Genomic DNA, 17333 nt, shown 5'->3' with positions numbered 1-17333 from the left:
CTTCCACACCAAGAAATACGATTAATCGCGATAAAATATCATTTGTTTTTAAGCTTTATTAACGAAACTGCAAACTGGGTATTTCTACATGTCATTCTCATACAATACAAATACTGAAGCTGTATGATGTATATTTTCGAGCTATGGTCATCTGTTCAAACGTGCTATAGCTCAAAAAGTATAAAAGCCACAGCTTAGATATTTATATATATATATGTGTCTTCACAAATGGGTAAATTTGTATATCTTACTAATTAAATGACTTCATTCAATGGTTAGAAAAGATCAACTGTGTGGTTACAACACCAGTCAAAGTGTTAAAATGCGGTTTTCAGCGTCTAGTTTCCTTCTGATGTATTTCAGGTGTTACCATCAGTCTAGTTATAAAGGTCTTAAAATTGATGGAGGTAAATGGTAGAAACCCTAATATGTTGTCAAACGCCAGTGTTAGGTCACTAAAATCATCAAAACTGAATGCATTTTACCTTTTTCTCCACTTATGCTTCAGATGAAGATTCAGGTATTTACTTTGTTAGTCTGCTGACATGAATCAAAATATTCACACATTTTAAACTGATTCCTGGATAAAATAAACTTCATGAAGACAAGATACAAGATACAGGTTAGGACTGTTGCATGAGAATACATTCACTAGTGTACCTAATGAAGTGGCAAGTGAATGTATACATTAAAGCCGTCTGAAAGGACCCAATTTGCATAATGATTTCAGTAAAGTATTATTATACTTTATGTTTAATGATGTAAAACATCTGGATACATCTTCTGCTGAATTTCTCCACCAATTTTGGACATTTTTGACAAATAAAAAATGTTACGGAGAAAACTACAATAGCTCGATTGTGTGATGCCGTGTGAAAGCTTCAGAAAAGTCTAAAAATTAACAAAAAATAAGGTGAAGTTATTAGTTTTAATGTCAAGATTAGATCAAATGTTTGATTTAATGGGTTTGAAAACTCCTCCTGTTCCTCTACTTTTAGAATCCGCTCTCATCCCTGTTTGTTCTGCTCTATTTTCAGGCCTCTTCTGATTTCTCATCAATGACTAACATCAGATCAGATCCATCCGTCTGTCTGTGATGCACATCCTGAAAGAATAATGATAATTTATTGATTGTAAAATTTTTTGCTTTTCGCGGTTTTATTTATTTAATCACGAATTTAACACATTCAAAGTCAAATTGAACTTGCCGTGATCATTTTTTTGCAGTTTTCTAACTAAAAGCATAATAAAAGCAATACATGTTTGTGTTTTTTTAATTTAAGGCCACAGCTAAAGGGAGTTAATCAAACATTAAATAGCAGGATAACACCTTAAATAAACCAAAAATGGAAAAAAAGATAAAGCCTAAAAACCCCTAAAGCGGTAAAGGGGAACTGAGCGCTGTTGAAAGGGCTCGATATAATTTTAATAAAACAGTTCATTGTCACCTCTATCGCACACGCCGATCTAAATATTCACTGTTGTCTTTTCCCCGAGTATCATTTCCTCCATCAGTGACCTGACCAACAGAGCATCACTTGTGACAAACAGCTTATTGCTCCGGCTCAGTGTTGGGCCAGAGAGCGGTGACTGTGGGTAATAGGGGACATAAAAAAATAAATAAATAAATAAATAATAATGATTAGCCTACTATGTAAATGGCAATTAAAGGACACTAAGTGCTGCAGGCGCTGTCCTTGCGTCGCACGCTTGGTTTTGATAGGAACGCACTCAGCTGCTCGGAGCCGCTGGCCTCTGACACTCATTTGTCAAAATGAGGCAGAGGCTGAAAAAAAATCTGGCACTTTGCATTAAATCAATTAGGCATAATGGAAAAAGTGATCAGTGTGATTAGTCCCCTACCCCCATAAACCGGATCTATACAGGGGAGTTAAATGTTCAGGATCACAACTGCAGCTGAACACATGTTTCTGAAGTGAAATAACTTAAATAAAAACCCTGATAAATGACGGAAAGGGTGAAGAAAGTGCTGCGGTGGTTCTGCTCAAAATGAGCTTCATCAGTTTCACTTTAAGTCAAAGAGCTGTGGGTTTAATCGAAGAGAGGAGCGAGGAGGAGCTGCTGCTGCTGCTCCTGCTGCCGCTGAGGGATCGGGAGGTGACGAGGAGAAGAATGGACACAAAGAGGAGCGACAAACGGCGACGGATGCACAGAGGCCGACTGAACGCTCATTGATTTATCTGCTCAGACAAAAAAGCAGAAGCGCCGGAGGAGGGCGGCCATTTGCATAGAGGCGCACTGCCACCTAGTGAGGGTTCATATGCAAAACCATCAGAAACACAAACAGCTTCACGCTGCAGCATCATAAAGTAAAAATATCTTGTGTGTTTGTGTTGAAAATAAAATAAATTTGCAGGAAAAATGTAAAATAAATGAAAACTTGCATTAGGGTTAAAACTCAGGAAACACTTTTTTAGTATTATTGAACTGAAAACTTTTAAAATGCTTTAAGTTACAGAAAAAATAAAGGCAGATCAGGAATGTGACCAGCCTGTGTTAAAAGAAGTAACTTTAAGACAATTTAATGCAGCAAAGCAGCTTTAAAAATGGGAGTTCAAAGGAAAAGTGTAGATTTAAACTAAAGTAACATTAATGTGGTTCTAGGAAGATGAGAAATCTGACTGTTTCACATTCACAACTCTGGACATTAACTAATATTACATTATTATTACATATATTACAGTTTAACCCCAAATCATTTTACATGTTTTACATGTTTACATCCAACATGTTTATAAAGGTTTGTAAAATCAGGATCAACTGTCCCAAACTGAACATCTCAGTACAGACGTTGAAGGATTTAAACTAGAACTGTGTTCATTGTTGATTGGTTTTATCATCATTAATCTGACGAGGTGACGAGTGAGACGTTACCTCACGACGTCTGAGTTTGGACCAAAAACTATCTGAATGTTCAGATGACTTTCATCACTTCTTTTTTTCTTCTCCTGCCCTTATTCTCTAAGACAAAGGACCCCAAACCTGCTGGAGAGATAAATTAGGGACCCCCACCTACTATATGTGATCTACATTAAACTTAGTCTAGTGCTATTTATAAATTATTATTATCATTTTACATTCAATATCAAGCTATCCAAATAATATACAGGTTCAAATATAATTTTTTTGTATTTCAAACATGTGCAACAGTAGGTGGCCAACGGCCGTGAATCTAAACATACCTGACGTAAACATAAATGTCTGGGATCTCACCTGGGGACTGGGGGCTCAGACTGACAGGTGTGAAATGGTGTGATGTTGTTGAGGAAAGAAAGATAACGTCTACTGTCTTTGTTTATCCCTTTATTAAAATATGTTGGATTCATGTTAATGTGTATAAAAATATATATATAAAAAATGTCTAATCAATCGAAGACTTTATTGTCCTGCAGGACCCCCTGTTGAAGACCTATGGTGTAGAGCATAGGTCTGTAAGAGGGGGTCCACTGAGGTGCTACAGAGGGGGTCACAAAAGCCTTGATTGATTAGACATTTTTCATATATATTTTTTTATTTTCTCCCACAAATTTAAATTTCTTTAAATACACAGTAACATGAATGCAACACCCAACTGTTGCACAAAAAAAATGAATATTTAAACCTGTGTATTATCTGAATGGCTTAATATTGAATGCAACATTAAAATAATAACATATATTTATAAATAGCACTAGGCCGAGTTTAATATATAACACATATAGTAGGTAAGGGGTCGAGGTAGTTATTTGTTTTAGTTCTGGCAAAAATCCAAGAAGAAGAAACTAAATCACATGACTGAACATGTCTGCCGTCTGCCATGTGAGTGTTTGGTGAAGAGGAAGTAGGAGATAATCATCATTCAAATATAATATATTGAATCCACTCAGGAAAAGTTTGAAATGGTAATAGTCTATGGACTTTTGCAACTTCATCTCAAAAACTCTGAGGCTTCAGGTATCGTGGACTGTGAAGTCATGTGGACGAGTCTCAGCACAAACAGCTGATAAACATCATTGACAGATATCCATCCTTGTCTTCAGATTCTCCCTCTCACACATGCCTTATTGAACATGGCATTTATACTGGGAACACTCAACCAATTAGGCAACGCTTTTATCGTATGGCACCTGAAAATCAAGAGGTTGCATACCTGTGGAATAATGAGTTGCCTGTGCCGTCTTCTTCTCCTGATTTTTCTAATCTTATTTTATTTTACCTTTCTTGTGTTTACTTTTATGTGCAACGAAGCTCCTGTGACCAAGTCCTTTCCCTCGTGGATCATTAAAGTCTAGATTGTGCAGGTCAGGTTTGCTGCAAAACCAGTGAGTAAGTTTGACCCCCTGAAAGGTTATTGGCAAAGTTCCTCTTATCAAACGGGCACAATGAGATTTAGTCATTTATCCATCAGGTCTCTACAGTTACTCTGTCAATGCCGTTCGGTTTGTGTAACAAAGCTGCTACTTTCCACAGACTTATGAACAAAGTCGTTTTGGGTTTGCAGGGTTGTGAAGTGTATCTGGATGATGTTGTTTTCTATAGTGAGACAACAAACACTTAATGTTGAGTTCATGAGAAAAGTGAAAAATAAATAAAAACACACTATATTAACTTTATTGGAGAATATAATAGAATGACTTTATGAATCTACAGCATGGGTCTTCAAGAGGGCACCTCAGGTGGTCCATGGAGGTACTGCAGGGGGGTCTTTGGTTGATTAGACATTTTTTATTTGTATATATTTTTTTTAATTTCCCCCAAAATTTAAATTTCTTTAAATACACATTAATATGCATCCAACATATTTTAGTATCTATCATCCATCCGTGTTGCATGTTTGAAATAAAACAAATTAATATTTGAACCTGTGTATCATTTGAAAAGCCTAATATTTCATGCAAAATGAGAATAATTGTGCATATTTATAAATAGCACTAGTTAATATAGAGCACATATAACAGGTAGAGGGTCCCTAATTAATCTCTGGGTTTCAATTAGGGTAAGAGAAAACTTACATTGGAGGACAAAAAGCCTCGACTGGGACATTCCTACTTTTAATAATTGACATTTTGACGTTGTGAGTCTCTGTTAAACCACATGAGAAAAAACGTGGACTAGTAGCATCTCTGTTTCAGTCAGTATATTAAATACCTGGTGTCTCTTTCATCCGTAATCAGAAATGTTTTGGCTGTAACGGAAACATGACGCAGAGAAAGAGTTTATTAGAAGCCGCTCCGCTCTGATCTCTCTGTGAACCGGAGCCGCGATCTGAGTCACAGTTCATTTCATTTTTCAGCGCCGATGAGATCTCGGCCGTTATCTGATGAAATTGAACAACCATTACGAGGCGAATAAAGCTCCTTTGAGTGCTCTCCAGCAGAGACCCGGCGAGTCGCCCCCCCCTCAACTCCTTCTCTTTGTCCGCCGTTTTGAATTCATTGGCCCTCTACTCTCAAACGCGATGATAGGAATAATCTCTCCAAGTTAGATTGACAGTTCATTTCAGAAATCAATATTTACAATTTACTTCTTTCAAAGTTCATTCTGGGAGAGGGCTCCATATTATCCACCTCCCAAATAAGCTGATCATATCTCCGCCGGGCCTGGAATGAGTTTCCTCCCCAAAATGTGTCGTTTTTTTTTTTTTTTTTTTTCTCCCCCCTCTCTCTCCCTCTCAGAAATCAATGTCTACGTTTGTGCGCTTTAATCTGGCCTCTGATGACAGTAAATCTTTATCTGTTTCTGGGCGAGCAGCAGCGAGCGGCTGACACCATTTCCCATCAGAACAAAGAGCCGGGGCCTGTGTGGACTCTGGGAGATACATGGGGCTCTAATGTGGCTGGACATGTTTCAGCAGGGCCATTAATCAGAGCCGGTGACAGCCCGAGACCTGCTGCTCGCTCGCGTCCTCGCGTCCTCGCGGCCCCGGGCGGAGAGGCCCCCGCATCTTTTCATCGGGCCCCGGCTCAGAAAAGTGAGGAGTCCGGGGTCGGGTGGATAGAGATCGGACCTGAGGCCCGTTATCTCTGTCAACGCAGGACCAGACGGTTCTATCTGGAAAACTCTGATTTCACCACAAGTTTTTACTCGGCTACATATTTTAGATCATTAGATCATTAGATCATGAGTCCAGTCAAAGATGCTTGAGGATGATCTTTTTTAATATTTGATTTATTATATAGTTTTTATACAGTATGTATCAGGTTTAAATATCAAATAAAAGATTATTTTGATTGAGCTGATTCAATTCAATTCAATTTTAACTTGTCATTTTTTAAATTAATGTATCCTCTGTATCATCATCATTCTTATTTCATTTTTATTCTTACTCTTATGTCTATGTCTGGTTCATATATGTTGTTTCTCGTGACTCTTGGATAAAATAACTTTCCTGCAGGGATCAATAAAAAGATCTTGAATCTTCTGGTTAATTGGTACAATATAAAAACTTTTATTCAAACATAAAAATTACATATTTAAACACGATATCTATGAATCATAAAAAAGGTTTTATCAAATTCTATTATTCAACAATTGTTTTTATTTTTTTTTGTGTAATTAGGATCATAAGACTCTGCTGTAGTTTATTTATTTATTTATAAAGTTTTTCTATTCTATTCTATTCTCCAGCTGTAGACGACAAAATAAAGGTTTTCTATTCTATTCTATTTTATCTTGAAAGAAAAGTTAGAAGTAAACGAAAGAAAGAAAGAAAGAAAGAAAGAAAGAAAGAAAGAAAGAAAGAAAGAAAGAAAGAAAGAAAAGGACATGCAAAGGGAAGGGAAAGTAAGGAGACATGCACAGAATAAAGAAAGACAGGAAGGAATGAATGGAAGAACTGTTGTGAAAATATAGAAATGAAAAGAGGAAGGACATGAAGGAAGGAAGGAAGGAAGGAAGGAAGGAAGGAAGGAAGGAAGGAAGGAAGGAAGGAAAAAAGGAAGGAAATGCTGAGCACAGTTTAACAATTTATAAACATCAACTTTTACCTTAAAAAGTTAGAAGAGTCAGAAGAAAAGACAGAAGGACAGAAAGGACGAGGACAGAAAAAGAAAGAAAGAAAGAAAGAAAGAAAGAAAGAAAGAAAGAAAGAAAGAAAGAAGAAAAGGCATGCAAGCAGAAGAAAGAAGTATGTAAGAGAGGAATGAAGGTATATAAGGAAGGAAGGACATAAGGAAGGAAGGATGGAAAGACAAGGAAAGAGGAAATGGAAATAACGTACAGAATGGAAGCAGGAAGAAGAGTCTGATTATAAACTGTCCTTTAGTAAATTTACTGTATATTAACGACATTAATGACGTCATCCGAACCTTTAAAAGCTGCTGTTACCAGCTACATGAAGGAAGGACCAGAGTAATATTTATTTATTTACTATTCAACAGATTTACGACCTTCCTCCTCCTCCTAAAACCTACTGAACGTGGCTGAAGCATCGCTGCGCTCCGCTCACCGTCTCTACGGGGAATAAGCTGCTGCTAATCTATTGTTAAACAGCGTCTGTGAGTGATGGATGAAAACGACCGCGCGTCTACACCCAATCAATTCATATCTAATTAGCCCGTATTATTTATGACGCCCTCAACAGGCCGGCCGGGGGCCTCGGGGGGCCGATAGAGACCTCAGCTGCCACCGGGGGGAATGAGAAACGGGGAGAGGTTATCAGGAATAACTCGATACCGGCATCGATCAGCAGAGACGATCCAGAAATGAATTTCCCACCCGGCAGCGAGAAGAGAAACAGAGGATGATTTAGAAACAACAGGAGAGGAGGAAAAGAAATGAGTCGTTAGTCTGATTTGATTTTTACTGGAAACTAAGGATCTAAAGATCTAAATTAAACTGAGGGAAGGAAAGGATGGGAAGGAAGGAAAGGATGGGAGAGAGGGAGGGAGGGAGGGAAGGAGGAAGGAAAGGATGGGAGAGAGGGAGGAAGGAGGGAAGGAAAGGATGGGAGGGAGGGAGGGAGGGAGGGAGGGAGGGAGGGAGGAAAGGATGGGAGAGAGGGAGGGAGGGAGGAGGGAAGGATGGAGGAAAAGGATGGGTAGAGAGGGAGGGAAAGGGAGGTGGAAGGGATGAAAGGAAGGAAAGGAATGGAAGAGGAGGAAGGAGAGGAAGGAAGAGGAAGGAAGGAGGAGGAAGGAGGAGGAAGGAAGGAAGAAGGAAGGAAGGAAGGAAGGAAGGAAGGAAGGAAGGAAGGAAGGAAGGAAGGAAGAGAGGGAAGGAAGGAAAAAGGAAGGAAGGAAGTGAAGGAAGGAAAGAAGGAAAGAGGAATAAGAAGGAAGGAAGGGAGTGAAGAAGATGAAGGAAGGAAGGAAGGAAGGATTAGAAGGAAGGAAGAAAGAAGGAAGGAAGGAAGGAAATGTGAGAGGGATAGAGGAAGGAAAGAAGGAAAAGTCAGAGAGAGGAAGGACGAAGGAGGAAGAAAGGCAGGATGAGAAGGAAGGAAGGAAGTGAAGAAGATGAAGGAAGGAAGGAAGGAAGGAAGGAAGGAAGGAAGGAAGGAAGGAAGGAAGGAAGGATTAGAAGGAAGGAAGGAAGTGAAGAAGATGGAGGAAGGAAGGAAGGAAGGAAGGAAGGAAGGAAGGAAGGAAGGAAGTGAAGAAGACGAAGGAAGGAAGAAACAGGGAGGAAAGGAGGAAGATGGGAGGAAATGAAGGAAGAAAGAAAAGAGAGGGAATAAATTAATTCAGAAAGGATGAAGGAAGCAGGAAAGGAAGAGGAAACACATAAAAGAATGAAGGAGGGGGAAGAAAATAAGATGAGAAAAGGAAGGAATCAAAGAAGAAAAATAGTCACTTGTGGTGTGAGGCTGCCCTCTGCTGGTGAACTGAAGTTAAAACATCTGTTTCATTCTGATCCATAGTTTCAAAAGAACTGGTTACATCACATGATTTAAATAAGTATCTTCATAAAAGAGCTGCTGAAATATATTTTATAATAAATCATCTTTCTTCTTGTTTTCTTTTTTCTCATCAGAAACTTGGACGGAGCATTTCTGCTTTGGACCGTCTCTAATCAACGGACATCTCTCATTTTATGTTGCAATACACGTCCATCAGCCATAACATTATGACCACTTACAGGTGAAGTGAACGGCACAGGTTATCTTGGTTTTAAAATTTAAGCAGACCAACATATCATATTGCGTACAATGTATATGTTAAACTCAGATCCTATATGAGTGTAATAGAAATCAGGACATATGATGATTAACACAGGTTTATGAAGAAGCACGTATCAGCCAAGGTTGATGTGAAAAAATAAAAAATAAATAAATAAACGGTATTGGTCCTACAAAATTCATATCGGTCAATCTCTACTCACAAGGCACCAGGATGGAAAGCACACCCTTTTGTCGTTGCCATGTGGGTGGATTTTTTTTTAATTGCCTTTATTTTGTATTACTATCTTTCTGTGTTGAACTTGTACAAGGAAAATTTTCAAGGGAGGTGGATCTGACATTTTGCTCTTCATGACGTCATGCGGGGAAATACCCACTCCTTCCGGTAGTGGACACCGTCTTTGACCCGCCCCCCGGATACTTGAGCCCGCCCTCTAAAATTACGGAGTGGGCGCCATTTTTTTTCTCCTCACAAACACACTCGGTAAAAGTACGAGCAAAGCACCGCCGTTGTTGCTCTGTTATTGGCTACATCAACAACCGCAACAATGACCCTTACAGTTAGCGGAAGCTAGCGTTAGCTACATGCTAGTAACTGTCACTACACTTACGAACACGCTAACTACAATATTCAGACACATAATATTTTAACTAACCATTCAGAAACGTCCTGCTGCCGCTGTAGAGTCCGACCCTCTTCAGGAACCTCTCCTTCTGGGTCAGGTTCAAACTGGTGAGGCTGAACAACAGCCATAGTCACAAAACCACCGTAACCATTAGCGCATGGTAACGCCAGCGAAAGAGGGACGTGGAGTGGGCGTGGAAAGTCGCGTCCCTGAAAAGGCCACGCCTCCTTATGGGTGAAAACCAAAAGCTAAAACTCTTAAGATTTTGTCTGCTGCCCTAAAGAGAGAGGGATAAAAAACGAATAAATGTATGACTTCAGGCCATAAAACGGATGGGCAAAGATGGAAAGATATAGTCGTGATAGTCGATATGTGTACCTGTATTCTGTAAACGCTTAATTATGATGATGCTTACTTTAGCTAAAGTCAGTCATCAGAGTCGTTTGTTATAATGTTGAATATTCCAAATTTGTGCTATAAGGTCAGAGCACAAAATTACGTTACTGTAAAGCACCTTTTTAATATAACAAAAGGGTTTTATGTTGGCTAAGCTTCATGTTGTATTTAAGTCTTGATTAATCAATTTAACATTATGTAATGTTATGAATTGATGACAGATGTCATGTATTATATGGAGATTCAATGAAGTAATAGAGTAAATGTGTGCTCGTTCACCTATTTCTTGGTTGGTAGACTAGATGGACAAACAAACCCTATTTTCTTTTCTTTTTTTTTAATTTCGTATTTAATGTCACTGATCATTACATATGTGTCTGCCTGACTAACGGTAGCCATGTAGCTCGCTTTACAGCCAACGTATGCTGGCAACAAAATTAAAAAATAAAATAAACACTGACTAAAGTTGTATTTACCGCTAATGTTTTGTTTTCTCCCAAATGGGGGCATGGACTAATTTGCTGCTATTAGCATTTAAAGGTACAGACACAGAAGTAGCTATAAGAACTGTAAAATCAGGCAGCAGGATAATGCCTCAAAGATTCAGGTCTTTTTGAAGGTTGTTCCAAGTAAGAGGAGCCGAGCACTTAAAGGCCTTTTTACCAATTCAGTCCTTACACTTGGTACAGACAATAGGACGACATCTTGCAATCTCAAGTGTAGCTACCACCAGCTTTCTTGAGAAAATGGATTGTAAAGACAGTTTTTTCCTCATGAATGCAACCCTTCAGTTTTTTAAAGTATGTGTCAAAATATCTTATGAAAAATAAGAGGTGTTGTCTTGTATTTACTGTGAACTCTTGGTGGGATTGGTTTATTTATTAACTGACATTAATTATCTTCCACACGCTGCTGCACACTATTGGTTACCATGGTATTAGTGAAATCTTCCCACATCCCTCTGAAATCACGTTAAATTGAAGCAAATGAGCACAAACCCCGATTAACAATGACTCTGCAGAAGCTCCATTTTTCTAATTTCCCCCCAATTTAAAGCTAATGACTAATCATACAGTTTCCAGTAGAGCCATCTGCACGGCAGGAGCTCTGCATCAAGCTGAGCCAGAATCTTTTTTTTTTTTTTTTGATAACATACAGTACACTGGATAAAATATTAGTTCAAATCCTGGCTTAAACCTCTTGTGCAGATCCCTAAACTTCACAAAGATACTAAGTAATGACAGAAGAAATGTCATGAAAGTTATTTGAAATGTTTATGAATTGACGACACATAATCTGGGATTGATTTTTACTCTTATTGTTATTTTATGTACCGCTCTTCGCCCACCTAATTGCCCTTCGGGGATAAATAAATGTTCTTCTGATTCCGATTCAGAAGATTAGAGGAAATTTGGCTCAAGTGCATAAATGATACTGTCAATATTTATCTCAATGTGGTGAGAAAAGATGGAAATGAGGAATAAAGTAAGAAGGAAATGAAGGCAATTATACAAAAGAAAGAGAAACACAAGGAATGCACTGAATAATTGAAGAAGAGAGGAACAGCAGGAAGGGTGAAAAGAATTAAATGGAGGACAGATGAGATTCAATAAAAAAGGGAAGAAATGAGGGAATGAAAAGGATGAGAAAAGATGGCGATAAGGAATGAAGGGAGGAATTCATTGAGCCAATTTGGTGGAACTGAGATTTGTCAAGAATGGTGTGTGCGCTGCCTCCTCATGAATGGACATTAAATTGAATCAGGTAATTACAGTTTTAAATTAGATTTTGACACAGGAATCCTCAGGATCAAAGAGTCTTTTAGGAGTAATGAAGGAGAAAATGACTCTACTTGAAAAGTCTGCTTTTCAATACTTATCTCAGGAGGTGGAATAAGCTGGTGACTCGTGTCCACTGCTCAAATGGTGACATCTAAACTAGAAGATTAGAAGGTGTCCTGGTCTCATGATGTGGATATTACTTACGCACCACTTTCATAGAAGCTGTATCTTTCTGCAGGATAATACTTTCTGCCACAGAGTGGTCCAGGGATGGTTTGAGGAACATAGCAACGCGTTGAAGGTGTTGACTTGTCCTCCAAATCCCCCAGATCTCAACCTAATCCAGCTTCTGTGGGATGTTCTGGACAAACAAGTCTGATCCACCTTCAAACTGGTAGCGGGACTTAAAGGATCTGCTGCTAACATCTTGGTGCCAAACATAAGGGCTCAGCTTCAGAGGTCTGGAGGAGTCCTAACCTCGACGGATCAGGGCTGATTTGGAAGCAACAGAAAAACGTAGACACAGTTTTTTCACAGTTTTTCTTTTTCAATCTGAAATAAATAAAGTTTATTTACATGCAAACCACTGTTTTTGCAGAGCAGCTAGTGACTACTTGCCAATAACACTTTTTACCTTTATAATAAGATTTTTGACAAATTTTTTATTTTATTTTTATATTTCATCTTAAAAATTGATTTGCCTTCCCTTGTTTGGTATCATTCTTTTCAGCTCAATCGCATATGTGTCATTTCCCAATTATTTTTTCATTTTGACAAACTGTATTAACACATTGGACCTAAAACCTTAAAATCTTTGTAGGAAAGTTTTACAACTTAGAATGCAAATCTAAAGTGTAAATTTCGAAAGCTTATGTACAAATTTAGCAAACAACAAAGCTATTTCTAACTCTTTCCATTAAAATGCAGAAAATGCATCATGTACAACTACAAAACCATCAGCTGCAACAATAAGTAATGCACCAGACACGCCAACATGACGGCAATATTCAGGAAAAAGTTTGGCGTAAATTGTTTGCAATAAGTCTAGTTTTACTCGGCCTATCAACACAATCTAAAATTGTGTCTTTAGTTTGAAGTTAGCACTTTCTGCAAAAGTTGAAACGGAGATTCAGTGACGCTGTGTCTTGCTGCTACGTCGTCTTAAATTGGTCTTGTGATTTGGAAGCACTGGCTCGTCTGTCGACACCAGAGGGTTAAAGATGTTTCTCGTCCAAGTAGCTTCTTAAAACAACCCCAATTCTCCACCAGCCTTTGAGAAAGGAAGACGCTACTTGGACGAAACATCTTCAAGAAACTCTTGAAGTCCACTTGTCCTTGTTTCTGCTTTTTGTTATGGCTACACCACAAAGTGAATTATTTCTTATTTTCATCTTCACTAACCACATGAAGTGGTTTCGTGTCTGGAGCACAAAAAGAGAAGCATGTGGTTTTATTCAGCCTGACTCCCAGCGTGGTGCTCGCGCATTTAAACCGCTCAGCTTTTTCTTCACAGAAAACTAAATGGTTAATGTTCAAAGAGCTACTGTATTTCTCTCTTTTTCCGAGTCTTCGTGAAAGGCTGCTGTGCTCCAGATTTTAAAGTAACGATGACTGCAGGGGGTGGACGGCGTTGCAAGAGAGGAGCATGCAGAATTACCTTTTTACACAAGTTATCTGGATCACATTCAGCCTCGGGGATAAACAGGAAATGATATATAATCAGAGCGCCAGGTAAACAAGCTCTAGCAAAAAAAGAAAAAGAAAAAAAAGATTACATCAAAACAAACTGGTTATATCACATGTACCTGATTTCTTTGTACATCTGATTCGTCTGGAAACATATCAGACACAGATTCCCTTGGGTTTACATGCGCATATATGCTTTTATTAATAATATGTGCACACTAAGAACAAACACTACAGACACTAAGTCAGAAATTCTCGCAAAGAAAACTCTGAGAGTGTTCATATACATGTGTGGGGGTTATATTAAAATAAAACAACATGACAATCTTCAACTGCAGCTCGGTAAAAAGTAGCTGAAAAAAGACACTGACCTCCCTGGCTCCATTACCTCTGTCTCTGGTAGCTCAGCTGTGAACCAGGGAGAAGCTTTTTATGCCCTTTACATTTAGTTTCTTTCTGAACAGAGAGGTCATATATATATATATATATATATATATATATATATATATATATGTATATATAGCCAACATATACACACAGTAACTCAGCCTCAACAGTCAGAGCGTAGACGTCCTTCTACTGGAAGAGAATAGTTCAGTGGAGGTGGTTTTTCTCTTTTCCTCGTTTAATAAAACTTATCTGTGCACATATTTGATATTTCCTGAAGGGAATTCAGACAGAAACCACTCTACAGCGTTTCTTTGCGATTGTGCAGATCTCCAAAGCTGTTTTTTTTTTGTTTCATCTCAGCAAGAAGCTCAATTACAGTCAAAGTGGGATGGAAAAAGAACTGCACTGACTGTGCTATTATAACCAAAACTCTGAGCCCAAACAATAAACTGGCACGGCCGAATTCAAGAAGTAAATCTAAAAGACCGGAGATTTGGTGTTAATGGTGAGTCCACGCCTCACATTTTGGCTACCAGCAACAGACACCATCAACCTAGACCAGACCAGACCAGACCACCCCCACCGCACCCCATAGCAATGACACACACAAAAACACTTCAGGAACAACTCTAAAAACACGAAGAACAGCACAAGGTGTTGACCTGGCCTCCAGATTTACTCGACCCCAAACTGATCAAGTATCTGTGGGGTGATGCACAGAGGCCCCTCCCCTCAATTTATAGGACGCAACTAATGGCATTGAGAAATATGTATTACACTAGATATTACTAGTCCAGTTCATGCTCCTTACAGTACTTAAAAAAACAAATATCAGTGGATAAATCAGTATTTACACAGGTTTTCACACAGGTTCCAAAAAGTCCATTATCTCTGAGCGCGTCATGTGCTTTGGTGACGGCATCAAAGCATCTTATTGATCTGAGAGTCGTGACCTTTGCAGCTGGTGGACGGCGCCGGCTCCATCCTGCTGCGGAGGTCCCTGGTTTCGTTCAGAGGACACTCGCTGGGCGCCCGGCACCAGAACACCTGCTTGTAGGAGTTCCTGAAGTTCTCGGAGAGGAAGGCGTAGATGATGGGGTTGACGGAGGAGTTGCTGTAGGCCAGGCAGTGGGCCACCATCCTGAACACGAAGGAGGCCTGGTTCAGGGGGAACGAGCCGAACTCCACCCACAGGTGGACGATGTGGTGGGGCAGCCAGGACAGACAGAAGACCACGACCACCACCAGCACGGTCTGAGCAGTCTGAGGACGGCAAGCAGAGAAGATATAAAGATATAGTACACTACAGATTAATTTTATGCATGGCAGCCATTTTTATCTTCTCAAACGAACACGTCTGCTGAATCATGCATCACCGAGGAGCACTCAAAACAAAATCCTTCCACCCACCTTCTTTTTGGAGAGTTCAGATTTTTTGGAGATGTTCTTGAGCTTCTTGTGCAGATGGTTTAAAACCTGCAAAAACGACAACACGCACCACGAGGAGGATTGTTTAGAGCGTTCACATGACTGAAACTAATTATTACTGTGTTTTATTAATTATTGCAGATTTTTAAACGTTATTATGAGCAAATGAATCGGTGCAACATCAGCACGTGGGCGGATACTTCTTAACATCTCTGACATTTTCACACCACTTAGGGAAAGAAAGTGGGATTGTGTCGAACTGTTTGGACATTTAAATGCGTTATGTGTCCCTAATGTGTCCCTAACTTCGAGGACCCGTCGCTAAAGCTGCAGGTTTACGCGCGGGGTTTCGCTCTGGTCCGTGCGCACTCACCTTTGCGTAGCAGACGGATATCAAAGTGAGAGGCAGGAGGTACCCGAACACGAAGGTGCACATCACGTAGACTTTCCTCTGGTGATCCGGCCAGACCTCCCAGCAGAACGTGTTGTTGTCCTCCCTCTCCACGATGCTCTGGTAGTGCGCCACAGGCGATGCCATGGCCAGGGACAGGACCCAGATCAGCAGCACGCCGAGCATGGCATGCCTCCCCACCCGGATCAAGGACGATTTCCTGGCGTGGACGATGGCCACGTAGCGGTCCACGGACATCGCAGACAGAGTGAAAATGCTGACCAGCATGGACACGGTGAAGAAATAGTGGATGAACTTGCAAATGAAAGCCCCGAGCACCCATGTGGGCAGCATGTAGATGGTGGACTGGAAGGGGACGCAGAAGAGGAGGTAGGACAGGTCCGCCACGCTCAGGTTGAGGATGAAGATGTTGGTCGTGCTCCTCGGCTGTCCCGGTTTGCTGCGCGCCAGCACCGTGATCACCATCGTGTTCCCGAGCACGCCGAGAATAAAAATAACTCCAAATATCATGAGAGAAATAAAGTTATCCACACCCATCCCCAGGCTGAGTTTAGCCGGCAGCCTCACGGTGTTGGAGTTGAAAGACTGACTCTGGTTTTCCACCTGTTGCTCCATCTTTTTCTTTCTTTCGTTCTTTCCAGTTATTGGCGACATTCACATGTTGATAGGAAAGATGAGCATCCTCTGCACGAGACGCAGTTTGAGGGTGGGTTTACTCTTGAGTAAAGGTTGGATGGAGCATTTGAAAGCTGCCCCTGCCCTCCAGGCAACGTCACCATGCTGTGCTCCAATACCTCTCTAATGTTTCCAGAGACCTGCAGCCACTCAGATGGGAATTTAAAAAAAAAAAAAAAGAAAGAAAGAAAGAATAAAAAACATTTTAACAAATAAGCCCCTCAAGCTTCCAGTATTATTTTTACATAATCATCCAGTAGCACATTCGTCCACTGAACACATGTAAACAGATGTTACAGGGAAAGGAATGAATACACATATATTTTTACAATATTATATTGTCAATATTCATGAACATGAAGGCCATTTAAACTCATGCATATGTTTATATACATTGATCAGGCATAAGGATGGGGTGTCCCGTGGTGTCTGGAAACAGGATGTTGTTAGTAGGGTGACTTTGAGGGGAGAGTCCTCTGTGGATCATCTCACAGATACTAGTGGGATCTAGTGAATTTGGAGGCCCGGTCAACACCTTGTGCTTTGTGTATTTTTAAGTTGTTCATAAACCTGTTTTGTGTCTGTGTCAGACTGCATCCTGCTGGGGGTGGCTGCTGCCATGAAATGTTTTTACTAAGGGGTGGGGTGGGGGTCTGGTCTGGTCTAGGTTTGTGCTACATGTCTAAGTAACATCCATGAGTGAAAGCCAGATCCAAAAGTTTCCCAGCAGAACATAGAATTGTCACAAGATGTTATTTACTTCTCCTGTCATCCACACATCAACATGCCAGTTTATTAGTCCTGCATTAAATCTTCTCTTT

General features: G+C 39.9%; 1 protein-coding gene across 1 annotated transcript; it reads right to left on the bottom strand.

The window, feature by feature from the left end:
* Positions 1 to 14605: 14605 nt before the first annotated feature.
* On the bottom strand, positions 14606 to 16849 carry galr1a (galanin receptor 1a). Its single transcript, XM_047605494.1, has 3 exons — positions 15799 to 16849; positions 15408 to 15473; positions 14606 to 15260 (listed from the first exon to the last, which is right to left on the bottom strand). Exons 1-3 carry the CDS (start codon positions 16489 to 16491, stop codon positions 14919 to 14921), a joined length of 1101 nt encoding a protein of 366 aa, XP_047461450.1. The 5' UTR covers positions 16492 to 16849; the 3' UTR covers positions 14606 to 14918.
* Positions 16850 to 17333: the final 484 nt, after the last annotated feature.

This window comes from Mugil cephalus, chromosome 14 (assembly GCF_022458985.1).
Source record: "Mugil cephalus isolate CIBA_MC_2020 chromosome 14, CIBA_Mcephalus_1.1, whole genome shotgun sequence".
NCBI classification, from domain to species: Eukaryota; Metazoa; Chordata; class Actinopteri; order Mugiliformes; family Mugilidae; genus Mugil; species Mugil cephalus.
Note: the sequence above shows the minus strand (reverse complement) of the source record. Positions and strands in the feature narration are given on the sequence as shown.